Below are 14,367 nucleotides of genomic sequence, written 5' to 3' on the forward strand. Positions count from 1 at the left end.
TCCTACTTCACTCGACCTCTTTGAAACACTGCACTATTGATGGTCTACTAGAAACTTCATTACTTTGTACTCTTGTTCCCCTCTTCCACTAGAAATGGCAATCTTTTCCACTTCACCCACTTCCATTTCTTAAAGAACTTCCCTGCCTACAACTTGGAAAGGTTACCCTACCATTACCTGGCCACCTGAGAACAGAGGTGTACGGGTGAATGTTTAACTACAAGCTCTCAAAAAGAGGTGCCCTGAGTTGCAGCATTTGCCAATTCCCATGGTGTAAGTACTCCAATAGAGGATTTCATGATACCAACATGATGTTCCTAAATGTAGAGGTGGGAAGAGATGTGCAAAATAGGTTCTCACAAGTCAGCTCTAGTATACCAGTGCAAGGAGTAAAAATTAGGTCGATCAGACTATCTATTCCTCTCTCTCACTCAAAAATTTAAATTAAGAGACTCAAAGATGGGGTAGAAGTCCCCAGAGTTGGAATAGAACATAGACTTGAAGTGGAGGCAATAAAGAGCTGGTAAATATTTAGCAGCTGGCTTACGCAAGGGGACTGCTTGGTAGCATTTGCCAACTTTCTTAGTGCAAATACTCCAACAGCTGATTTCAATGCTAACAATCAGCTCTCACAAGCCAGTATAAGCTAACTTCAGCTCACCAGTGGGTGGAGCTTGCTCATACTGGGGCCACATGCACTAATGAACAACAAGGGATAGTCTGCAGGGAAATACAGGGTGGCAATACTATAGCATCCACTCGGTCCCAGAGAGCATGTACACAGAAAGACCTTCGTTCTGTTTCCAAGTCCCCATCCCTGCCACACCTGTCTGTATTTCCAGGTCACTGAAGGACATAAAAGCCTCTAAGTCAGGGGGGTCAAACTCATTTTTATGCAGGGCCACATCAGCATCATGGTTGCCTTTGAAGGCCGAATGTAATTCCAACTCCTTAACAGTTAAGGAGCAGCTGTATTTATATAGTCCTAAAATTATTTTGGCCCTTTGTAGGCAACTGCAAGACTGATGTGGCCCCCCCATGAAAATGAGTTTGACAGCCCTGCTTGAAGTAATAACTGTCCCTGTATTTCAACTGGCTTCAGTGGAGTTCTACTTCTTATAACCAAAAGATACCTTACTACCTCAAAAAATTAAAAATAGAACTGCCTTATTGTAACAGGGTGCAGCCAAGAGGGGGGCCCCCAAAAAAGAGATCTGGAATGGGGTCCAGAACTCAGTGTGTCCAGAAAATATTAGAAAGACACATAAGATGTCCTTACCCCTTACCCCCTGCCAAAAGGTGTCAGTTGAGGGAAGGGACAAATGGAGCAGGGCCATTGAGAGTTGTTTTGCATAGCAACAGTTTTGCGGATAACCTCTAGAATGGCCATTTAACATATCTATAACCCTTAACTGGTTTCACAGATATGTTAAATAGCTGTGGCCATGCTTTGAGCCAGAGAGAAGAGAGTGATTTCCAGACAGGATGTAATTGGGAGGCAACACCCCCTGGTTACAGCACCTGTGTGAGAGCTTGCAGATGATTGGCTCCACGCCATGGGGCCATGCCTGCCCAGACTCTCTATGGCAGCCCAGTAAAGCTGGGAGGATAGGGGAGTCCCGGCAGGTGTAGCCAATTGTGGGAGGAGTTGGAAATGGGGCTGCAGAGGAAGGTTGCCATGGGGATTTAAAAGCAGACATGGCAGCCATTGAGGGAGAGAGCTACATGGTTTTGGCAAAGTGAGGACCCCAGCAGCCATGTAAGAAGGGGGAAAACCACATGGTTTTGGCAGAGTGAGGACCTCCTCTTGGCCATGTGAGAGGGAGAACCACACGCTTTCAGCCAGAATGGGGACTCCAGCAGCCATGTGAGAGAGAATCACCATGTGGCTTTAGCAGAGAACCGCCACTGGGCTTTGCGAGTGGTGAACCTACCCTCTCCACAGCCATGTGAAGAAAAGAACCACGTGGTTTTGGCCAGAGTGCAGACCCCTGGTAGAAGAGGCCATGTAGCTGTGGGGTGCTCCCTTTGGCCACATGGCCTGGGAAGCAGGAGAGACTTTGCCTAGAAGAAGGGTGAAAGAACTCTTGCCAGTGGACCTTGAGAAGGTGCCATAGACTGGATTAATTGGAGATCCTGCCTGGACAGCGACACAGCTGATGGTGCCAGTGGCCTGAAACAGACATGTGCTTCTTTCTTGAGATATGGTACCCTGAATTAGGGCAGGGGGAAAGAAAGCGCTGTGGGTGGCTGTGGTTATCCTAAAGGACTTTGATATATTAATGGGGACACTGGGTCACTACTTTAAGTCTGTATAGCTTTAAATAAACCTCTCCTTTCCTTTTCACAAATCTCTGGCATTGAGAGAGATGATGTCTTTCCTCTGGAGGCAGACAGACAAGCCCAGTAGGTATTAGTATACCATCCTTGGGAGGGGCCCTTGTTTTCTGTTAACGGTTTTTGGCAACCCTGGGTGGGCCAAATATTGCCCCGCCTTGGACCTCTGTTCTGTAACATTATGACCCAGCAATTCCACTTTTGGGAATTACCCAAACAAATCTGAAACACTAATTTGAAAGAATGCATGCACCCTTATATTAACTGCAGCATTATTTACAATAGCCAAGATGTGGAAGCAGCCCCGGTGTGCATCAATAGATGAGTGAATAACAATAGCTGTGGTACATTTACACAGTGGAATACTACTCAGCCATAAAGCTTAAACCCTTGTGACTGGGCATGACTGGGCCTGGTGAACATTAGGCTAAATGAAATAAGCCAGTCCGAGAAAGACAAGTACCATATGATTTCACTCATATGTGGATTCTAATAAACAAAGCGAAGAGGCAAAATACAGACTCAGACTCACAGATAGAGAACAGGCCCACAGCTGGCAGAGGTGGGGGCTCAGTAGGAGTGAGTAAAAAAGAACAAGAGAAAACAAACATAAATAACATCATCTCTTCCCTCAGGGCTCTCTACAGAATAATTGTGGAGAAAAGATCTACCAGAAATATGTAGAAATAAATAAATGCAATGTTAGGGGACACCCCAAAACAATTCTTAAAATGTCATTAAAAACATTTCATGACCATTTGTTTTAGAACAAAAAAACAGCCCTGGTTGGTGTGGCACTCAGTGGATTGAGTGCCAGCCTGTAAACCAAAGGCTTGCTGGTTCGATTCCGGGTTGGGGCACATGCCTGGGTTGCAGGGCAGGTCCCTGGTAGGGGTCACACAAGAGGCAATCACACACTGATGTTTCTCTCCCTCCCTTCATCTCTAATAAATAAATCTTTTTTTAAAAGATACCTTAATAAAACAATTTCCTTTTTACTCTTCCTGGCATCCTTGTTGGCTCCCCCTCATTTTCCCACCCTAAATATAATTGTGAATGTTTCTTTCTATATCCTAGCCCTAGAGAGCTCACCAACTGCTATGGCTTCAACTGTCACCTCCGACAGAGGCTTCCAAACAGTCCACATAAGAACAGCCTCCACTTTGCCAAATTTAACCTGTCTCAATCTTCTTGCCAATCTGTGGGGATGTATTATTGTTTACATGTTACAGAAATGGAGGTCTGGAGAAGTTGGGTAATTGGTCTAAGTGTATGTACACGGACAACAATCATCAGAGCAGGATGCTGAATCCCCACGTCAATGACCTTAACCTCATGACCCCAATTCCAGTTCCACATTTTCAACTACCAGCTGTATATTAACATTGTCATCTCAAACTCAACATATTTAAAATAGGAATATCCCTTGCTCCTTGCTTTATTTCAACCCCTTTTTCTAATCACTGATGTCATAACTTAAAACTTATCTTGCACTTACTCATGTAATAAGTATTTAATAAATATTTATTGTGAGCTGTAGGTACTAGAAATGCTTAACGGTGAACAAAAATAAGCATGTCTATGGAGCTCATATCCCAGTAAAAGAAGATACACACCAAACAAACAAACATACGTCGGGTGCTAATAAGTGCTATGGAAGCAAATAAAGCAATCAGCCACTGGAGAATGGGGGCCCTATTTTATACAATAGTCAGGGAAGGGATAGATCTTTGATGAGGGGTTATTTGAGCTAACACCTGAAAGAAGTGAGGAAGTAAGCCATACAGAAATCTTAAGGAAAAGCAAAGAGAACACCAAGTGCAATGCAAAGCCCTGACCAGTCTGAGAGACAGCAAGGAGGCCAGCCGCTGGGGAGTGAGGGGAAGGAGATAAGCCCACAGACATCATAGAGAGCCAGGTCACTGGGGGCCTTATGGATTAGGGCTCTGGATTATTACTAAATTACACAAGAAGCCAGCAGTTCTGAGTAGAGAACTAATAAATTGACTGGTGTTTTAAAAGGATTATTTTACTGTGAGAACAGACAAGGGCAAAGGTAGAAGCAGGGAGGCTGATAAAGAGATTATTACAATAGTGACCAACAGGAAACGGTGAGAGTGGTAAGAAGTATTAGAGTTATGGATATATTTTCAAATTCAAATAAGATTTGCTGATAGATTTGACGTGGAAGGGAAGGATAAAAGAGGAATCAAGGAATAAGTCTTTTAGACTGAGCAACTAGAGTTGCCATGCCCACCACATCTGGTCAGTCATCAAGTTCTGTGGATTCTACCAGGTCTCTCACACACACCCTTCCTTGTAGCTTGCTGCCTCCACGTGCAGACATAAGGTCTTTCTCTTATGTCTGCACTGCCTTTAACACAGCCCTCCAATTGGTCTTTATCCTCTCCTTTCTTCAATCCTTCTTACATACCATTCTGAACTTAATCATCCTTAAATATCACTGTATCATAGCGTCAGCATTCTACCTCTGTAAAGAGATACCTCCTGCCATGCCTTTACTTCCAATGCCTATGAAATACCGATTCAGTTTCTTTCAAATCCCAGATCAGATTTTGTACCCTTTTAGAGGTCTTTGACCACTGAACCCCACTGATTTTTCCCTTCCCTTAACTCCTGTTACAGTTTAATAACTGTACCACTTCTGTGACATTTACTATTACCAACAGCAGTATTCTGGAAGCCTCACACATACCCCTAACTCAGCCCTGACCAAGTGTATGTTTTTTCTAGGTAGATTTATATAGTAGCCCCACTTTAACCTGTGTCCATCACAGTGCACTATATACAGGGGCTAAAACATTAAATGAATGTTTTTACGGTTTGAATTAGAAAATGCAAAATAAAATGGGATAAGCATTAATAAAGACTAATCACACTGGAATTAGTATTTTTTCTATCTAAAAACTAGCTTAATCACATTTCCAAATGAATGCCCCTCTGTTTATTGTGAATTATTAAAAACACTTGAACAAAATAGGAATAAGGAGCAATGCATCTCATACACATTTAAAGAAACTATCAGTAAGAACAATGTTAAAACAGATTCAAGGTAAGGAAAAACCACTTTAAGGAAAAATAAGAGAGAACACAAAATAACCATTGGTTCAACCACTTAAAAAAATTAGTGCTTCTGATATAATCTAAATATAACGGATTAGGAAATTCCTTCCTTAAAGTTAACCGATATTATTTCTCAAAGTAAACTGGATTATCAAATAGATATACCTTATTCAAATATTGTGCTATATAACCTCTTCCACAACCGACATCCAAAGCAAGGGGAAAATCTCTAAAAAACAAACACAGAAGTTATGTTTTGTCTGTAACAATACAGTCTATAAAATAATTATTAAAATCTCATTTTTCTTATAATTTACTAACAACTAATTTGAAAGTGAATGCAACTTTTAAAAAGTTTTATCATCTCTTTTCAAGTTGTATGTACCTTCCAAGTTGTAGGTACCAGCAAACATACGAGACAGAGAAAGTCTCTCTGGTCTAGCCACTCAGAGGAACTCCGTCAACTGGCTTTCCATACAGTTGTTCCACGACATAGATTCAAGAACAGATTTAGGGGGGTATTTTAATTTGGTAATATATCCAGATGAAGAAAGAAGTTAACATGAAAATATTCCATCTATCAGCAATGTATTATTACTACTTCTCAAATTTGCTAAGGCAGCAGATAACTTAGATATTGTCATGTAAAATACCATGAAATATCATATGTTAAACTAAAAACAAAATACCAACTAAATAATAGTTTACTTTTTTTAAAAAGATTTTATTTATTTACCTTAGAGGGGAAGGGAAGGAGAGAGAGAGAGAAATATCATGTATGGTTGCCTCTCATGTGTCCCCTGCCGGGAACCCGGAACTGGCCTGCAACCCAGGCATGTGCCCTGACCGGGAATGGAACCGCGATTGTGTGGTTCGCAGGCCCGGGCTCAATCCACTGAGCTACACCAGCCAGGGCTCAACTAAGTAATAGTTTACTTTTATTGCAATCTTACCAGGTTTAGCAGTATGCTAAGTTGAGAGTTAAGTAAGTCAACACAAAGTCACTCAACTAAAAAACAGCAATCAGAATTTGAATTCAGTTTGAATCCTGAACCAGAACCATTATCCCCTGTGCTACACTGTCTCCTCTAAATATATCATGTCATACTAATCAGTACACACATCTAATTTGTAGGCCATAAGTTTATGAAAAATTTGTGGCAAAAAAACCTAACATTTTATCCACTAATAACACTTTTCCTATTGGAACCAAAAAAGTACCTTCTCAGGTTTTTAAAAACCTATTTCAATAATATAGAACATCAATGAGGTAGAAGATAGAATAGGAGGAATGAAGAAGTTCTGAGATACTGCAGCTGTGGTCAGTCACTCAGCACCCTGATTTCTGAGAATCACCTTGTGACACTTGGCAAGGAGCCACACTAGCACACCAGAGCTTCAGTAGACAGCTATGTGCGCCTTGTTATCCTAAATTAGTGTTGCAGTCTCCACCCCCACCCCAGTGTGTGCAATCAAGGAGAATTATGGGACCCAATAAAGCCTGCATCTTTTTGGCAGAAGGGGGGGCATTCTCTGATCAGAGGTGGCCCACTCCCATATCTTAGGAAGTGTACTTTTCTTAAGAAATCTTGGTTGCTTCTCTTCTTGCTTCGCTTAACTCTGTGCAGTCTGTTCAATTCTTTGTTCACAACCACCAAGAGACTGGACCCCGTCTCCATCTGCAACACCAGTACACAACTGGAGAACCACTGGTGAGAAAGAACCATTTATTTACCTAACACCATCTATCTTAATTGTGATACAGGTGGCACAGCACCATAAAGTACACAAACTTCGCAATCAGATTCACTTGGATTAGAATTCTGGGCCTGCAATTTACTGGCATTGTGATCAGAGACAACTGATTTAATCTTGCTGTACCTCAGTTTCTTCAACCACAAAATGTAAAAGTTATCATCTCCCTCAGAGTTGGTGTGAAAATTTTAGAAAATAGTGCATGTAAAGTATTTAGTCCAGTAAAATGCTTACAAAGTTATTATGAGTTATTATGATCGTTGATTAAAGCAGTATTAAGTGAGCCTCAGATAACACAAATAAGACATTTAATAATGTCTTATTAATAATCCGTGGGGTTAGTTTTTAAAAATCATCATAAAATCAATACTGCAATATAAACTACTCTTTCTAACAACAGAACATTAGTATAAGGACATTTAGACTGGTATTTTAAATAATTTAATTCTAAAGAGTTACTATTAGTTTAAGACATGCTTTTGGTCATTACCACAGTTTTCTACACAGACCATGTTTTGTTTAGTAGTATGACATAAAAAAATTGAAAATTCAAACTGATTTGGAAAATTTGTTCTATTTATTAGATCATAGATGGCCTAAAATCCAGGCAAATAAGTGACTACAGTATAGAAAATTAGCTATTTAGATCTTTAAATAATGGAACTAATGAAACAGATGAAAGAGGGGCAATTATCTGCACAAAGAAGCTTTTTGTTCTAACTTTATGAAATTAAATCATCCCAATGCTTTAAGTAGCAAGGAGATATCTAAAATATGATCAAAAGAGTCTGTGATTTTACAAAATTCCCCCTTTTTAGACAAATGTAATAAATTCGCCCCTTATTGGTCTAACGGATATCTTTTTTAAAAAAAAAGCAAAAAGGTGATTTACTAACATTACAGAGCAATTCTACACAAAAATATTATTTAACTGTGGTTTTCACCATGTAGTTACAAATTTGAATCTGTAAAGCTTCCCTTAAGCCTAACATAGAGCAATAAATCCATTAAGGTTTTAATAATTACTTGAAGTGTTCTCTTCTCAAATCTGCCTTTATACAATTATCATAGAACACTTACTGACATTAAGAATACTTAAAATAGCCCTGGCTGGTGTAGCTCAGTGGATTGAGCACGGGCCTACGAACCACACAATCGCGGTTGATTCTCAGTCAGGGCACATGCCTGGGTTGCAGGTCAGTTCCCAGCAGGGGACTCACGGGAGGCAACCATACATTGATATTTCTCTCCTTCTCTCCTTCCCTTCTAAAGATAAATAAATAAAATCTTAAAATAAAAGAATACTTAAGATAAAATCACCAAAGTCTCTTATAGCCTAAGTGGGAAACAGACTCTCCTTTGCTTAGATGGTCAGAGATTCTGTTATTAATTTTAGTTAAACTTTGAAAGTCAGGTTTAGTAAATGTTAAAAATGTACATGCAGTCGATTCCTTATCTCCATTTTTGGAGCCATCTTTCCATTTAAGCCAAAAGCCAAACCGGCTTTTGGCTTAAATCAAGTGGATCAGTCACTCAGGTTTTGAGTGAAGCTAAGCATGTGCTTCCATTCATTCTTTCTGTAGACAACAGTGAAGAACACTTGTTCTTCCAGACATGAAGACAAGACACTTAGAGAGGGATTAAAATCACTAACCCTGGTAATAAATTCGTCCAGATTCTGCCATTCCAGATATTGAACTCTCATCATTAATTTCTCTAGTCTCCAAAGTTGATTGTATTTTGAAGTTATGTATTTATCATCACCTACCTGGCTATATCATATACACGGTCTGCAATCCGACTGCCAACCTAAAGGATTGTAAGAGACAATGATGCACACAAATTAAGATGAGTATGTTTAAAAGAGAAATCACACTTTTTTCCCTGTATTCAACAACCTATAGGTTATTTATGTTTCAACATATTTGTAAGTATTTTTCCCTTTATCCCCTTTTCAATGTGACCACAGTAATTTATTTTCAAATTCTAAATGGGAACATATGAAATAAAAATATCCCAGGGAAAAAATTGCAGCAAATTACTTCAGAAGTCAATTTAAAGGAAATCAAAACCAGACATATTCTACATATCTCCATTCCCTCTCTGTATGTATATATGTGTACATGTATGTATGTGTACATATGTATAAATGGCCTTTACATTCCATGTGCTATAAGAGCACAAGGATGAAAATCAATGGGAACATAACAGGTACATTACTGTCCACAAATATTACCATGGAGCATATAAAAGTAAAAAACTATTTAAATTAGCTGGGGTGTATTACAGATCAATGTTTAAACTTAATCACTTAGTTAAAAAACTATTATTTGATGACTATTTATAAATTTTGTGGAATTCCTAAATGAGTGAACAACTTTTATGGGCAATACTTGTCAATCAGAAAAGGTCAGCAAATCTGAAGACACTGAACTTCCCATCCCCTCCCCAATTCCACCTTAATTTAAAAGAGGTCATATGATAGGTGCCTCCTTTTGCTAGGTCAGCTTCATCTGGCAGGAATAGATGTGGGAGCCTAGTATTCCCCCCATTCTACTCACTCTCTCAGAAAAACCCGGAGTTTCTAGAAGGACCTGAAAATTCAGGACATATGTGTTTCTGCTTTGCGGGGAGATGGGGGAGGGAGGAGGTATAGCAGAATTCTTTTCCCAGAGTCCACTTTATATACCATGCCTAATATTATAAAAAAGAACTCTCATATACTTTACTTCTGGTCTGTATACTGGCCATGCCACAGTCAAAACTGTAATCCAGGATTACAGATATCATGAACCCTAAAAACAGAGACAATCATCTGATCATGCTAGGGCTTGCACAGAGCTCTGTCCAAAGTAGAAGCTCAGTAAGTGTTTGTTGCATTGGCTTAATCTCCAACTTCGCTCCAGCTCTGAAGAAACAATTACTAAGCTCAGTACTGCCTGTCCAAAGAGTAGAAACCCTCAGTCTCCAGTCCACCTGGGCAGAGAGGAGGTGTCTTGAAATCATACAGACAAACCAGAGATCTTCATGTATCTTAATTTTATCTTCGTAAAAGAAAAACCAGATTGTATCACTACACTGCTTAAAACCATTCAAGAGTCTCACATTCCTCTACCGGAGTGTTGGCCAATATAAAAATAATAAGAGCCATTTTAATAACAATTAAAATGTTTCTCATAGTCACTTTACATTAAAAGGAAACAGGAGAAATTAATTTTATCATCTTTATTTAACCCAATATATCAAAAATATAATCTCAACATATAATCAGTAAAGTTATTAGTGAAATATTTTACATCCTTTTTTCACACTAAGTTACTGAAATACAGTGCATTTTACACTCACAGCACATCTCAATTCAACTAGCCGCATCTGAAATGCTCTACAGCCACATGTGGACAGAGATTACCATACTGAATGGGTAGCTGAGATAAAAAAGAAAATCCAAAATTCTCACCGCTTAGGGCTCTAATAACCTGGGCCCACCCTGACCTCCACTCCCCCTTTCACTGTAGACCTCAACAGGACCCTTTTGGCCGCAGAGGCTCTGCATTTGCCTTTCCCTTTGCCTATAAAGCTTCCCTCCCCAGACGCCAGATTTCAAGCGTGGCTAATGTTTCACCATATCGTCTGAGCCGCCTCCCTTACCATTACAGTCACTATACCACTTCATTATCTTCATTAACTTCTTTAGCTGACACATATTTTTATTTGTTAACTGTCTCACCTCCCACAAAAATGAAACCTCAAAAAGGCAGCGGTCTACTCTGCCCTAGACATCGGAAGGTAAAAAGGTAGGTAGGTAGGAAGGAAAGGGAAGGGAGGGAGGGAGGAAGGAAATGAATGAACGATGCCTTACAAATATTCGAGCCCTTTCCCTGATTACAAAAGGGGCCCAGAAAGGAAAGGCGCTTCTCAAGCACACACTGCGAGGTGAAGTCCGTGGGAGCCTGGCCGGAGCCCCGATACCCGAAGCCGAGGCTCCTCGTCGCCCTCCTGCGCTGCCCCGCAGACTCACCTCCTCCCTCACGTAGTCAAACTTCATAGGGTCGGGCTGCCGGGCCGCCCAGTTCTTCTGCTTCCTCTTCAAACCCCGGTCGAAGATATTCAGGGCTCTGGGCGAGGGGCTGCCCGGCGAAGAGACACCAGAGGAAACCTTTCTGACTCCAAGGTTCTTCCCCAGGACCCTCGCCGCCTGAGGTCCACGCCACTCGAACCAGAGTCTGGCCAGCAGCATCTTTTCCGATGTGGCCTCGAAACGGCCTGCCTATCGTGCGCATGCGCCGCCACAGATACGGCGACTATTCAAGTTCTTCGCCAAGAGAAAGAGGAGGGAGTTTGGCCCTTTTCGCGTACCATTGCGGCGGAGCGTCGCGCGGAGGATTGTGGGTGCCGTCCCACGTGAGACTCGGAGAAGGCTGTAAGGGGTGCAGGATTCTACAAGGTCTGTGAAGGGGGCAGAACCAGTTTCTAACGCGGGTCGTGAGCGTTGCACCCTCTCTTCTTGCCTTTCTGAAGTCATTGTACCTTATTGACCCTTATCAGGGTCATTTCGAGGGACCTCAGTTCAATGGCAGCGTCCTGAGGTTTGGGAGTTAGGGTGACCCTCTTCTGGGACCACTCTGGCCTTCCTCACTTTAGAGGGTGGGTAAAAGGGGAGGGTGGACTGCGAAGTTAAGGGCTAGCGGCGGAGGTGAGGTTAGGTTGCCTTCTAGTCTCTGAATATCTGACTTTTTTTGAGTGCTTTCGCTCTAAATGTGTATGTGCGTTGGTTTGGTAGTTGGGATGAGATAGTACCTACCTCGTAAGGCTGTTCGGAGGGTTAAATGCTTTAACACACCTAAAACTCTTGGAGTATTACCTGACACTCCATGATTAACACTTTTTGATGTGCAAGTGGTATACTTAAACCTTTGATTTTTCTTGGTGTAGAAAATTGCTTTCGATTTTAAAGAGAAAAATACAGCCTCATCGTCGAGCCTTGCTTTTGAAACAAAGTACCACGACCCTGTTTGATTAGTTACTTTTTGTTCCTAATAATCGGCGACTTTTGACTGCAGAAATGAGATATAGAGATACTAAACCATTAAGTGACTATTTTCAAGAAACAGTACTAATTATATACACACGTATTCCAGGATATTTGGGGGTGGGAATCAGCCCATTTGAGCCTTGGCCATTTCTAGAATAATAAATTATAGGAAGATGTGATATTTATCAACTAGAGTGAGACTTTATCTGCTTCTTGGAGGATGGTTGGATCTAAAAAGAGAAACTTGTGAGCTACACCTGACTTGATTTTGGTCTGTTTTATTATGAGACTAGTCTTTTAGAATTAAAGGCTGTTTGAACTAGCATGAGGTAAGAATTAACAGAAGGACCAGATTGTGAAGGGAAAAATGAGACCAGTTGAGGCTTGGGGATTCTTAATTACATTACCTTTTAACTGTAATGCATACAGGTATGCAAACTGAAATACAGAAACTGAATGCCATTGGCTAGTAAGCATTATCCCTGGAATTCTGCTTGTTTTTGCCTTAAAATCATTTCTTTGAATGATCTGTAACCGAAAGATGATACTGGGATAGTTTTTGGTTTTCTGCATGTGACTCAGAATAAGTTTCTAAATGAAATTAGACTCATTACCTTTATTTGCATTTAACTTAAACTATATTGTGAATTAATATTTTTCCCAAAACATCTTATTTAATTATATTACTACCTCTTGTTTATTGTAACATTTGTTTTATTTTTCAGTATTTGGTTTCTTCAAGTATTTGTCCAGTCAGGCATTTAAAAATGGCATTTAAACAAGAAGTAATGAATGACCAGCGGTTTAAGCAGGTCACAAAAGACCCAAGATTTTGGGAAATGCCAGAAAAGGAACGAAAAGTCAAAATTGACAAGAGATTTCGAGCAATGTTTCATGACAAAAAGTTCAAGCTGAATTACTCTGTGGATAAAAGAGGACGCCCAATCAACCACAGCACTACAGAGGACTTGAAACGTTTTTATGACCTTTCAGATTCTGATACAGATCTCTCTGGTGAAGACAACAAAGCTTTGTACCAGAAGGAAATAAAGAAGGAAAAAAAACAGAAAAATGAAAAAAAGTCAAAAAATGTAGTTGAGGAGAAAAAGAAAGAAACCAAGAAAATTAACCAAAAAAATTCTGGAAATAAAAACCATTTAGATAACTTGGACATGATTCAGAAAATTAAAATCTGCAAATCAAAGAAGGTAGATTCAAAAATAAGTCCCAAGAAAGATAGTGAAGAATTTATAACAAAAAATACAAAATGGAAAGAAAACAATGTCCAGCATAATACAGACTTGTGTCCCAAAGGAAGAGTAAGGACAGTAGACTCAGGTACTTCCAAAATTGTGAAATCTCCCAAGATCAAGTATTCTGAGACAAGAGGAGAAATCCAGTCAGGTTTGTTGGAAAAAATTTAAGGATGCTTTCATATTATTTATATTTATTCTGATATTTTAAAAATATAAGCACAATAAGTATTTGTATATTGTATGAATTAGCAAGTGCTTATTTAGAAGTATAAGGATATAAAAGAAAAATATATAATCACTATTTTTGATCTGGTGCTATAATATCTAGAAGAGATACAAAAATTTGAGTCTGAAGGTTAAATAATAAATTTGGTTTGTGGTGGGCACTAGTGAAAGCTGTATTCTCTAATCAGATAAAGTGGCAAATATTTTCATCAATTGATAAGAGTTGTGCCTGGAAAAGGTAATAGAATTGGATACTCATTCATTTCTTAAGCTACTTTTAGTGACTAGTATTTGACAGACAGACAACATGAGTAAGACATGGTTCCCCTCTCAGGGCTACTGTTAGCACCTATAATGCCTGGGAAAATTATAGAAAGGTATGCCCTTTTCTGAACTCACAGAACTTACAGTTTGGTGAGGGAGAGGATCTTTAATTGAAGCAACAGGTTCTTTTTCCTTGAGCAGACGCTTAGCCTTCCTTCACAATGTGTAGGAAGTGTAGTTTGGTCTTGATTTTAGCCTATCTTACCCCTTGGCAGATCTTCTATTGCAAAAAACAGCTTGGTAAACTATGCAGGGGCTCTGTTGAAAGCAGCATTTCCAGTCACCCCAGTAAATTCAATTGTTAAAAAAATGCACTGTCCAATAGAAATGCATAATTTTGAATTTCACATTAAA

The 14,367-nt window shown here is 39.8% G+C and overlaps 2 protein-coding genes across 6 annotated transcripts in view; one reads left to right on the forward strand and one right to left on the reverse strand.

The window, feature by feature from the left end:
- NDUFAF5 (NADH:ubiquinone oxidoreductase complex assembly factor 5) overlaps positions 1-11,473 on the reverse strand; it is a 35,905-nt gene extending 24,432 nt beyond the window's left edge. For all 4 annotated transcript variants that reach the window (XR_005064329.1, XR_005064330.1, XR_005064331.1 and 1 more), the window contains exons 1-3: positions 11,195-11,473; positions 8,945-8,985; positions 5,587-5,650 (exon numbers count right to left, since the gene is read on the reverse strand). Coding sequence is in view for 1 of the 4 variants with exons in the window: in XM_037031275.1 (XP_036887170.1) it covers positions 5,587-5,650; positions 8,945-8,985; positions 11,195-11,413 (324 nt within the window). In the remaining 3 variants the exon portion in view is untranslated. The remainder of the gene's footprint in view (positions 1-5,586; positions 5,651-8,944; positions 8,986-11,194) is intronic.
- A 91-nt stretch (positions 11,474-11,564) lies between these two features.
- Positions 11,565-14,367, forward strand: part of ESF1 (ESF1 nucleolar pre-rRNA processing protein) — a 65,717-nt gene continuing 62,914 nt past the window's right edge. Inside the window, exons 1-2 of one of the 2 annotated variants that reach the window (XM_037031265.1) lie at positions 11,565-11,658; positions 12,934-13,612. In XM_037031265.1, the coding sequence (XP_036887160.1) occupies positions 12,976-13,612 (637 nt within the window). In that variant the 5' untranslated portion in view covers positions 11,565-11,658; positions 12,934-12,975. The remainder of the gene's footprint in view (positions 11,659-12,933; positions 13,613-14,367) is intronic. The other variant, XM_037031258.1, reaches the window with a different exon arrangement.

Source organism: Sturnira hondurensis, unplaced genomic scaffold, assembly GCF_014824575.4.
Source record: "Sturnira hondurensis isolate 20B ecotype Veracruz unplaced genomic scaffold, ASM1482457v3 Scaffold0001813, whole genome shotgun sequence".
Lineage (NCBI taxonomy): Eukaryota > Metazoa > Chordata > Mammalia > Chiroptera > Phyllostomidae > Sturnira > Sturnira hondurensis.